Source organism: Vigna unguiculata, chromosome 7 (assembly GCF_004118075.2).
Source record: "Vigna unguiculata cultivar IT97K-499-35 chromosome 7, ASM411807v1, whole genome shotgun sequence".
Lineage (NCBI taxonomy): Eukaryota > Viridiplantae > Streptophyta > Magnoliopsida > Fabales > Fabaceae > Vigna > Vigna unguiculata.
The window spans coordinates 37,326,849-37,338,856 of NC_040285.1; the positions used below are offsets into that span (position 1 = coordinate 37,326,849).

Here is a 12,008-nt window from a genome sequence, read left to right on the forward strand (position 1 = left end):
CAATTGGTGGAGGAGGAATCCATCGCTATCGTGTGTTGTTCTGACCTTATTTTTATCACCCACATACATTTACTCTGTTTTTCGTGTTTATTGTGGCTGCAAGACAACGTCACAGAGAGAGAAGGGAAGGAAGAGTGGGTGTTGGTGGTTGTCTTCCTCATGGCAACCCTTTCCTCCATCCTCTCCCTTTCTTCTCTTCCTCTTCTCCGTCGCCACCCTTCTCTTTCACCCTTTCACCCCTCTGTTTCTCTATCCTTCTCTCGCACAAAACCTCGTTCTCCCTTTCTCCTTCTTGCTTCCTCTGCCCACTCTTTCGACGATTTCACCTCCAAATCCAAGGTACCCTTTTTCCATTCCTTTATTCCCCCCATAAATATTTCTCTTCTTGCTATTCTTAGCATAGCTTCTCTTGATGTGGCTGATTATTCTTTCTCCCCTCTATCGGAGTGCGTTTTTTATTACCGAGTTCAATTTTTAAATAATTTGTTTTTAATTTCCTGGCGTGAACTATTTTCTACACAAGCCCTTTTCACAGGTGCTGTGAAAAACAATTAGAGTTGAAAAAGAGTCTTTCTTTGCAATAATCTAGTGTAAACTTTTTACCTTGTGGCATTTCATCCGATATATCTATATGTATTGTTTAGCATTTGACGTACAAAGTGTAAATTGCTTCGGGATGTTTGGCAAGTAGAATAACGAATTTGACCATTGAGTGTTGTACTTGTAGAAATCAGTGCTCACTGAGTTGATACAAGAGATAGAACCGTTGGATGTTAGCAACATCCAGAAAGATGTTCCGCCGACAACAGCGGATGCCATGAAAAGGACTATATCTGGAATGTTGGGCTTGCTTCCATCTGATCAATTTCACGTTATCATTGAGGCCTTGTGGGAACCCCTCTCCAAGTTGCTGATTTCTTCAATGATGACTGGGTATGTTCAATTATATATTTTCTATGTGGAATCCGTTTGGCTATTATTTTATGTTTTTGCATTATTGTTTGTCTTCAAATCTCGTATTATTTTAGTCTCCTGAAACCTGTAATTAGTGTCACTTATCCAACAACTTGTGTACATAAATGGATTAGCAGTTTGAAAAATGGGGTGGGGATATTTTCCAACAGCTTGAATGAATATACATTAACAAGTGTCCCACACTATTTGAGATTTCTAAAGTATGTTATTGTGTTCAGTTTTTATGCATGACCTAGTAATGTTTTATTGCAGGTATACACTACGCAACGTTGAATATAGGCTTTTCCTTGAGAAAAATGTTGATATGTTTGATATAGAGAAGCCAAAGGCAGAAACTACGAAGATGGACTTACAAGGGTTAATGCATGACAGTGTAAATGTAATTGACTTTGGTAGAAATAAGAATTTGTCTTCCAAAGTTGAAAAGCATCATGAGGATGTTGACAATCAAGACCTTGGTGAAATATCTGCAGAAGCTCAGCAATATATTTTCGATTTGCAATCTCGTTTGTCTTCCATGAAAAAGGTACATTGTAAAATTAGGGATGGTTTCTTGATATTTGAACTGAAAGAGTTTAAGCATAGGATTCATGATTTTTTTTGTGCTTGATAATGTTGATTTGCGTTCAAGATCCTTAATTGCAATATGTCAGCAATATATTTAACTTATTTTTCTCATTCGGATTTCTTTTCCATTTTTCGGGACACTTTTAAAGGAGCTACATGAAGTAAAGAGGAAAAGTGCTGCTCTTCAAATGCAACAGTTTGTCGGAGAGGAAAAGAATGATTTATTGGATTACTTGAGATCTCTTAAACCTGAACAGGTTTTCCCCTTTTCTGGAATTTCCGAATTTCCTTGCATTTGGTCCCATTCCCCTTTAGTGTCTTTTGCTATGTTACATCTGTGGCACATTCTCTTAATCATGAACAAGATTTTTTCTAATATAATTATTTTCATATTTAATCAAGTTATTTTTCTTGCTTATTTTAAAATGCTGTCAATGATATGATATTTGGAAATCTTTTATTCATTTAACCGAACCTAAGTGGTGAGAAGGTTTTTTGTTGTTCTGAAGGTTGTCAAGTTGATATTCAAATTGTTAATTGTGAAACTAACTTTTCAATCATAATCTGTGGAGTTTGATCTAATCGAATTGTAATGTTTAGAGATAGATAATGAAAATTTACTTTAAGTCTATCGTATAGGTGATGTTTAATGATTTTAAACTAGAAACAGGTAGAACAAAATTATTAGTATATTTGATTTTGTGGAGCCTTTCTTTTAGAAGAATGGAAACAAAGCAAAGAAATTGCTCAGTAGAACACATGCATTGAATGAATGAATGACAAATAAAGCAGTGGAATAATAGTGAAATATTGTATGTTTAAAAATTCTCCTTTAATTCCTTTTCATTTTACAATTTTAGCTTATAAAACTTTTCATTTTCATGAGAGAAAAAAAGAAAATGAATCGTGTAATTCATATCCATGATACAAAATTGATTAGGTTCATTTTTGTATAGTAAGATACAGAGTCGTGAGATTCATCCACAATAGTTAATTGAATTTATTGAATTATAGGATTCTAATCTTGAATTGTAAGATTCTCATAGCTTTGTGCCTTAGTCCTCAATACCTGCATTATTTTCCATTGCGACACTGGACGTTTGATGAATTCAAGTTTTCATTCAAAACATTTGAAGATCACATTATTCCTTGTTAATTATGACATTGTTGAATTGTGCATGCCTTGTTCATTTAACTATATTTTCATTTTTTTTTTAATTTATGTTATTAATTTAGTTGGGTGTGTGGCTAATGAGCAGGTAGCTCAGCTTTCAGAATTTTCGTCCCCTGAGCTGAAGGAAATCATCCTCTCCGTTGTCCATGGTCTTCTTGCTACCCTTTCTCCTAAAATGCATTCTAAACCTTCCACCATGTCAGAAAATACAACAGTTGGGCCAGCAAATGTTAGGAGTGAGGATTGTGCTGAGGTTGTTGAGAACTCTGCTCTTCATTTTCAGCCTGTTATTTCATTGACTCGGGACTATCTTGCCCGTCTGCTGTTTTGGTTAGTTCCTCCCCGCTTTTGATCACATTCCTTCATACATCTATCTTTTTTTTTATTCGCAAGAACGACTAATCAGGGTTAATACTGCTGTAAAGGAGACAAAGAATGGTTTCGATATTTGGAATCTTAACAAGTTATGAACCGAAACTAACATTTTCTTACTGTTTCCTCCTAAAGGTGCATGCTGCTGGGACACTATCTAAGAGGTCTGGAGTGTAGAATGGAATTGATGGATTTGCTTTCCTTGACAAGTGATGCTGAGAATGATGCCTCTGGAAGTCAACCAATTGCTTGAATGAAGTTCGAAATTCAGTGGTTCGATCTGTATATAGATGTGAGTTTTGCTTTCAACACCAGGAGATTATGATACAGACTCAAGTACTGATCACTTCTGCTAAGGAGTTATCTATGCTTACTGTACAACGTTGGCACTTACCAAATCTCAGTCTCTTCCAGTGTCATCAGACCAATAGTAGAATCGAAGAGGGTTGACATTTGTTTTGGCCGGGTGATATGTTATAGAACATGGAAATGCTGTTATGCTGTACCAATTTATTTGTTAGGTGATCTAGATTTTATATTTCTACTTGTCTCATATTTGAGTCTTTGTCCGGGTAATATAGACATTGCGAAGATCAAATGTTTAAAATTTTCTGCAATTGTTTTAGTGAGAAAAATAAATTCACTGGCAAGATCAAAATGCTACTTTCTGTGTTTGGAAATACGTCTAAAGAGGTACGCATGCCAATGGTAACATTTTGTCAAAAGTCTCAAGTTCCTGTGTGGAGCTGTAAATTTTACTCTGATAAGTTTTTACGTATTGATTTTAAAATAAAATGTGTATTATGAATTTTATTTAAGTTAAAATTAATATACATATAAATTAAAAAAATAGAGGTTAGTTGAAAAAGTTTTTATAAATTAATTTATTTATGAATTAATAGACACATTCTGTTATTTATCATTCATATTTCTCTTTGTACACATTTTATCTTGATATCTTTTGAACAGAACCACCTTAAAAATGTCCAAAACTACTGCTATATATGTTCTTGTCTGCTGCAAGCTTGCAACGATGGAGGAAGACTCTTAAAAGGAACATATGTTAACACAAAATTTGTTGACATCAAACATGTAACAATTGCAACGTACTTGAAATGAAAATTGAATCAAACCATCATGTTCACCCTGTCTCACGAGTTGGTCGTTCCCACAACCCAAAAGTTCAAACCCATCGTTGCAGTTCTTCACTCTCGCTGTTCATGTTCCATTGCAGAACCCACCAACCTCGCCGACCTCCTACAAGGCAACCTTCCGTATTCTTACCTTCACCAAATCCACACACGCATCTTCCAACTTGGTGCACACCAAGACAACCTCGTTGCTACGCGCCTCATTGGGCACTACCCATCACGCATTGCTCTTCGCGTCTTTCACCATCTCCAAAATCCAAACATCTTCCCCTTCAATGCCATCATCAGAGTCCTCGCCCAAGAGGGTAACTTTTTTCACGCCTTTTCGCTGTTCAACGATTTGAAACGGCATCCACTTTCGCCCAACGACTTCACTTTCTCTTTCCTCCTTAAGGCGTGCTTTCGGTCTAAAGATCTCCGTCACGTAGAACAGATTCATGTCCACATTCAGAAGATGGGTTTCCTCTCTGACTCTTCTGTTTGCAATGGCTTGGTTTCTGTGTACGCGAAAGGGTACAACCACTTGCCATCTGCCCGAAAAGTGTTTGATGAAATTCCTGACAAAAGGGTAGTCAGTTGTTGGACTAGCTTGATCTCTGGTTTTGCTCGGTCTGGACAGAGTGAGGAGGCTTTGCGGCTTTTCCATGTGATGATTAGTCAGAACTTGCTTCCCCAAAGTGATACTATGGTCAGTGTTTTATCAGCCTGTTCTAGCCTTGAGGTGCCAAAAATTGAGAAGTGGATTAACATTCTTTCAGAATTGATTGGTGATGGAGTGAGTACTAGAGAAACTTCCTGTGATTCAGTTAACACGGCGCTGGTTTATTTGTTCGGTAAATGGGGGAAGATTGAGAAGAGTAGAGAAGGGTTTGATCGAATTTCTGCAATAGGAAAAAGAAGCGTGGTTCCTTGGAATGCTATGATAAGTACATATGTTCAAAACGGTTATCCTGTGGAGGGTTTAAGTCTTTTCCGTATGATGGTAGAAGAACTACCCACTACACCTAACCATATCACAATGGTTAGTGTGCTTTCAGCATGTGCTCAAATTGGTGATTTGAGTTTTGGAAGTTGGGTTCACGATCACCTAATATCTCTAGGACATAAAGACACCATTGCCTCAAACAAGATTCTTGCCACATCTTTAATTGACATGTATTCAAAATGTGGCAATTTGGATAAGGCAAAGGAAGTTTTTGAGCATACAGTCAGCAAAGATGTGGTCTTATTCAATGCGATGATCATGGGTCTTGCAGTATATGGTGAAGCAGAGGATGCATTGAGACTCTTCTACAGAATGCCAGAATTCGGTTTACAACCCAATGCTGGAACGTTTCTTGGTGCTTTAAGTGCATGCAGCCACTCTGGACTGTTGGCAAGTGGACGCCGGATATTCAGAGAAGTGTCCCTTTCCCCTAGTCTAACATTGGAGCATTACGCTTGTTATATTGATCTTCTTGCAAGAGTAGGATGCATAAAAGAAGCTATGAAGGTTGTGAGTTCCATGCCTTTCAAGCCTAACAATTTTGTCTGGGGTGCTTTGCTCGGAGGCTGCTTGCTCCATTCTAGAGTGGAGTTGGCCCAAGAGGTTTCCAGGAGGCTTGTTGAAGTAGACCCAGACAATTCTGCAGGCTATGTTATGTTGGCAAATGCACTTGCATCTGAGAATCAATGGAGTGATGTCTCGGAGCTGCGGCTAGAAATGAAAGAAAAGGGAATCAAGAAGCAACCAGGAAGTAGTTGGATTGTTGTGGATGGAGTTGTGCATGAGTTTCTCGTTGGCTATTTGTCACATCCTAAAATTGAGAGCATATATCATACATTGGGTGGATTGGTGAAGCATATGAAAGTAGCAAGCCATTGCCAGCTTGTGTGCTGTTGTTAAATAAGCTGTGATTGCAGTAACAGGAAATTGCGCAAGTAACTTCTTGTCAAAGCTTGCACCTTTGGTTATCTGTGCAAGGAATATTTTGTGGGAATTGAACTTCAATTTTGGTTTTTTTGATCTTTGACCATTTATCAGCGTGACGACAATTTTCAGACTAAACCCCTGGGTGGTTGTAGATTCTGTTGTGAATAACAAGTAATTAGTTAGCATCCTCCTGCATGAGATGTTCATTCTATGGTCACATTCCACTTATACGCGACCATTTAAAGGTAACTAAGTTTTTTTTTTTTTTCATTTATGAATAATTTATTAATTATATATATCTTGCATTCATATATATATAAAAAAATTCAGTTTTTTGTCAATGTTGGTAAGTGAATAAAGCTGTAAAATTACAACTAAAAAAATGTGTGATATTATTTATACATTCTACTAGAAGGTAGTATGAAATTTGTCGAATTTATCAAAATATTTCTTAAAATAATCCATAAAATACATATACTTTCAAGTGCCAACATAATTTTTACTAGTTATAAAATTTTGAAGGTAAAATTAAACTTTTAGTTTTTTAATTTATTTTATATATTGAGTTTGGCTCTTCAACTTTTTACACATTTCAATTTAGTCCATGTTAAGTCTGTAAAATGGTTTATTTTCGTCATTTCCATTACAAAGCTTACGAAACACGATAAGAGTATGATATGATCATTATATACTCACTTACGAATATGAGTTGAATTATTTTCGTGCTTGCAATATTTTCTTTTTTTAAATAACGATTGAAAAAGTTATATTTGTGGTTAGGCAATTTTTTTAAAAGTTCCTACTTGTTGGTCCTCTAGGCAGTATATTAGTGATTCTGTTCGGATTTTGTAAAATGCTTTTTGAATAGTTTAGTTATGTTTTCTTTTATGTTTGTCCAGGAGTGCAGAGGCTTAAGGGTGAGAGTGTGTTAAGTCTCTATTTTGTCGTATTTTTCAAAGCTAATAGCATTCATTTTGACCCTTGTTTAGTTCTAGTTTTCTCTTTTTTGTTCAGATTTTGTCTTTGTAAAAATCTTTGTTTGAGTGAAAATGTGTTAATTTTGAGTTTTTAGATAGATTTTATGTTACAAGTGTAAAAGTAAATTCTGACAGCTTTGATTTGTGCTGCATGTTTAGTCCGTAACTTTATCTACAGTTATTCAATTGATTTGATTCTTTTTGCATTACATTCTTGATTCAGTTATCTTTCTTGAGTGTAAGAACGTAATTTTTAAAGGTTTTTGGTAATTGCAGTTTAATTTTGAAAATGCGACACAGTTTGCAGAGGTGCTAACCTTTTAGAGTTTAGTGCAGATCATTTTCTTAGCTGGCTGGTGCAGTGAACTTGAGAGGAGAAGATTGTGTAATTCGGTGCTGTGATAAACCCTGTAGTTCCAGTCCAGTACAGTTAAGGGTAGTCATTGCTGAAGTGTGAACAAGACTTGAAGTAGGCTGGAGCGGAGCTGAAGAAACTTGTTTTACTTGCTACCTATTAGTCTTGTAATTGTGTTTTAACTAGTCTAACAGATTGTATATACTTTTGACCTGTCATTGGCAGTTGCTATGACTGTTGTTAGGAAGTTTTATAGGTTTTCCGGTTTTAAATCACAGCAGTATATACAAGGCTTGTTCATAGACAGATTTACTTGTTTGCAATACAGCTTCCTTAGTATAGTTTTCAATAGTAGTAAAAGCTCTACTATTGAAGTTCTTTTGCTGCCTTAGATCCCAAAGTGAGCTAGCTAGCAAGTGCTTCAGAATCTTTGTACTTTCACACCAGTTTACATCAAATTCAAGTTAGTTTACATGTAATTTTACTTTTCTTGCAAACTTTTACAGATTCCTCTACTGCTTTTGCCTTTACGTTACTGTCTTTTGCTTTCTTGCACATTTACATTTGAGGCTTTTACAATGCTTTCTCGCTTCTACATCAGAATTCATTTTTCTGTTCATGATCATGTGGTTTTTACTTTTGTAGCATACTAAACTCAGTTATGGATTCATGTTGAGGCTTAGTGAGTACAAAGTGACCACTTATACACCAAGGAATCAACAATGATCCTTGGCCGTCAAAAGTAAAACCTAATGACATCAATTGAGAGTGGTTTTCTAAGCTTTTACATGCTTTTCTTTACTGCATTTAGATGCTTTCTTTAAATTTTCAGTTCTGCATTTGATTTCAATTCCAGCACTTGCTTTCTAAGTTGTTTTTACTTTCAACCATGCAATTTAATCATTTGAAACTCATTCCAAACATTTGAAACACCAATTTTGCTTTGAATGTTGAGTTTTGATTTCTGCTGCAAAATTCCAGTTCCAATTACTGTTTCATGATTGTTTCTACATTAGATTCATGCTTCTGCATTCAATTATAGATATAGCTCTTAGTTTCCAGGTCTTGCACTTTAGTTAGGTACTGTTTTACACTTGTATGCATATTCATTTCATGAATTAATTGGAAGATCTCTCTGCTACTGCACCTTTGTCTGTTAGTAACACTTCACAGAAGAAAAAAGCTTCAGCCACCTACCAAAACTAATGAACACATTTAACTATTAAGTTATGGGGACTGAAAATGTTACATGATTATTTTTAATTCAGAACAATAATACAGAAAATATTAATTTATTTAATTCACATAACTTGTATAGACTTCTCCCCACGACTGTCTCTTACCCTATATACATATCAGCTATACCAGAAGATACAATTTTTATGTTAATTGTGTAAAAATGGCAAACCAATTTTAAAGCTTTAGTGTTTTATTGAAATTTTTACTTTTCTTTACATCAGTAGAAGACAGAATGTTTCCTGTGATCGAGGCACGTCTTCATTTAAAAATTGTTTACTTACTTTTCACTGTAAACAAGTTATACAAATTAAAGTCAAGTTTCGTATATTCAAACGAACAACACTCGTGCTTCAAATTACTAATTCATCTGAAAAAATAAAAGTAAAAGCTTCAGTGCTTACTTTTCTTCCCTTTTACAAACCAAGCAAGTTGGGTGCATCTAAGATTTAACATTCAAAGTCTTCACCTATCTGTTTGTAAATACAATTAATTTCTAGTTTAAAAAATTATACGAAGGTTCAATAGAATAATCACTGTTTCATCTCTAAGATTATTCATAGCACTGTACCAAAAATACGAAAGTTCACATATTCATAGCACTATTTAAGTTTGAGGAATAAAAGTTACAGTGAATGGACAATTTTACAATAAATGCTTAAAATGAATTCTCTAAGATTGTCCCCTAAAAATATGAACATCAAACACTAAATCTTCTTTGTTTATTAACTCAAAGACGCAAACGTTTCCATTTTGCAACTTACATGCTTTCGCAAATGGGCCCCAACCTTTAGACAGCTTTGTTGGAACATCACCGATCAGTTTTACCCGCCATAATTTATTCCTAAATTGTAACATCACAACCTGTTTCTTGTTGAAGTATTGTTCCACAAAATCAAGTGGTACACGCTGCATCAAATTATATTTTCATCAGCTCGATATGATACATCAATTATAACTATCAGCAAAACTATAACAAATAACTATAACCGATCACATATGGTGATAATAGCAACTTAATTTGCTTCATAACTAAACCTTACCGGTCTGCAATCTCCCCTATCATTTGCCCTTATATGGAGGGCGAAAAAGGGATTTTCGGATGCGAAATTTTCTGCTTCTAGCATAGCTCCATTTGTGAATGACATGACAGAAAAACCACATGAATTTAGAATGAACCCTAACCCTACACAATATTCAAATATCTTGGAAAATGTTATAAAAGTATTTAAAGCTATTCTTTACCATTGATGGGAAAAGTATTAATACATTTCAAGCCTCGGATTTTCGTAAGGTCAACATCTTCTCTACCTGATTCAAAGGAAGAAAACTACAGTCATTACTTTACACAAATAGTACAGAGTAATTTGAAAGAATGAACAACTTAACATTACCTTGTGAAATTGGAATTATTGACACTTTAAAACATGGAGTTTGGCTATCGGTTAGCTCAAAAATGCAAACATCCCCAACATTCAAATCGTTATTTGATGCAAAAGCCCTCCATCCCTTGATAATTCTGCCATGCTTTAATGTCATTTGCCAAGTTCTCCCATCTAAGACTTGGAGGAGGATATCTTGTGTTGCCATTTCCTTCAAATACTTTTTAACAAAGACGGACGGAATGACCTGAGTTTATTCTCACAAAAAGTTAGGAAATATAAACATAATGTAATTTTTTTCTGCTTCAAACAAAAACATTCAAAACTATTTTAATGGTTAAAAAGAAGCTTGTTATCTCACCAACACATATCCATACACGTTTGAATCCTTCATGGCAACCATAAAAGAAGGAGTTTCAGATCTGATAGAACAACTACTATTCTCTGAAACAAATGAACATGATATGTAATGAAAAAATCACTTAGAAAGCTCAAAAGATCCATATAAAGAAAAGGATGATCATGAAATAGATAATGAACGTTTCCTTTTTAAATAACTCCACAAATCTACAAATCTAGTACCTTGAACCTGATCAACTTTATCTTGGACGTGCTGAGGTAAACTGGAGCTTTGCCCAACAACTCCACTTGAGTGTGTCATTCGTTTTTTAGAAGGCCCAGGAAGAGATGGTGATGTTGGAGTGCTGTTGGAGGGATAATTTATTTCTGTGCCACTTGCATCGAATATGTGTACCTCCAATGTACATGTTTGTTGGTATTTGAATACCACAAGATGACCGTAGCCGAGGGAATAATAAGTGGCAAATTCCTTCCAACCCTTTTCCAACCAAACATGACCAGCACCGTCTTTAGTCCAACATACTTCCCATTCAATGCCATTGGGAACCTCGAGAAACACTGGGTTTGACAATATAGCACCATATTTCATAGTGAACTTCTTTGGAATCATCTGCAAAACTTTATGTTAGAACACACGAAGAAATTCACAAGTTTCCTACATTTATATACCATGACAAAAGTTTCAACGGAAACGGAAAGGAACATAGAGAAAGTGTAGGTGAAGGAAATAATGCTCACAATCTTTCCCTCTTGAAGAGTAGTATGCACAATAATCTTGAAGAAGCTGATCTCAGAGGAAAGAGGATCAATTTCTGGGCAAGTGGAACTCATGACTGATGTGAGTTGGTTGGATTAAGAGGTTCCGTGCAACTGAGGAGGTAGCTAGCACTAGTGGAATCAGAAACAATGAATCAGTCGCCAAGAAAAACACATAAAAATCACAAAAACAGCTAGCACGGTAGAGTGAAAATGGTAGACCTAACATAGAGATGGCACCCACATTCATTGTAAAGCAGAAAAATGGAAACAAATTCAATTCAGAAACATTAATTATTTTCACACCTAAGATCACCAAAATGCACAGACACTAGCATAAATTCAAACTTTCAGATCATAGTTCAATCCCTTTGTCTTGATCGTCAGTTAAAATTGGGCATTCTTTGGTCCTCCGTTAGAAATTTGGTTATGCCTAAGAAGAAAAATAAAAATACAACCAACAAGTTTAGCCAATCACAAATTTATGCAAAAGAAAAAACAATTAATCACCAGCCACTGTTTTCACATAAATGTAAACAACGAGAATTTCAAGAAAACTATAACTGGTAATAGAGGAGGAATTATAGAACGATTAAATCGATTCAAGAATTAAACCAAGTATAGAACATAAGATAAATTCAAGAAATGAAAAATAAAAATAAAAGTGAAGAAGCTAATAACAAGACATCAATGCAATGCAATGCAATGCAGGACCTTACATAACTAATCCAAACTGTTCGGTGATCTATACAAGAGAATAAATAGGGTGAGAGCAGAAAGCATTGTTATTG

General features: G+C 35.2%; 3 protein-coding genes across 4 annotated transcripts; 2 read left to right on the forward strand and 1 right to left on the reverse strand.

Annotated features, from left to right (window-relative positions):
* LOC114191966 lies at nt 1-3,751 on the forward strand. The gene is made up of 6 exons (XM_028081444.1): nt 1-339; nt 728-933; nt 1,228-1,501; nt 1,692-1,799; nt 2,802-3,046; nt 3,224-3,751. The coding sequence occupies exons 1-6, from the start codon at nt 160-162 to the stop codon at nt 3,339-3,341; spliced, it is 1,131 nt and encodes a 376-aa protein (XP_027937245.1). The 5' UTR covers nt 1-159; the 3' UTR covers nt 3,342-3,751.
* Nucleotides 3,752-4,060: 309 nt separating this feature from the next.
* On the forward strand, nt 4,061-7,982 carry LOC114190290 (putative pentatricopeptide repeat-containing protein At3g08820). Of its 2 annotated transcripts, none has more exons than XM_028079118.1 (2): nt 4,061-6,396; nt 7,460-7,982. In XM_028079118.1, the coding sequence occupies exon 1, from the start codon at nt 4,226-4,228 to the stop codon at nt 6,122-6,124; it is 1,899 nt and encodes a 632-aa protein (XP_027934919.1). In that variant the 5' UTR covers nt 4,061-4,225; the 3' UTR covers nt 6,125-6,396; nt 7,460-7,982. The 2 variants fall into 2 exon arrangements, with proteins under 2 accessions (XP_027934919.1, XP_027934918.1); XM_028079117.1 differs by having other exon boundaries at nt 4,062-6,396; nt 7,465-7,874.
* A 1,283-nt stretch (nt 7,983-9,265) lies between these two features.
* On the reverse strand, nt 9,266-10,575 carry LOC114189663 (B3 domain-containing protein REM5-like). Its single transcript, XM_028078294.1, has 5 exons — nt 10,463-10,575; nt 10,114-10,348; nt 9,965-10,030; nt 9,763-9,848; nt 9,266-9,628 (listed from the first exon to the last, which is right to left on the reverse strand). The coding sequence occupies exons 1-5, from the start codon at nt 10,502-10,504 to the stop codon at nt 9,392-9,394; spliced, it is 666 nt and encodes a 221-aa protein (XP_027934095.1). The 5' UTR covers nt 10,505-10,575; the 3' UTR covers nt 9,266-9,391.
* Nucleotides 10,576-12,008: the final 1,433 nt, after the last annotated feature.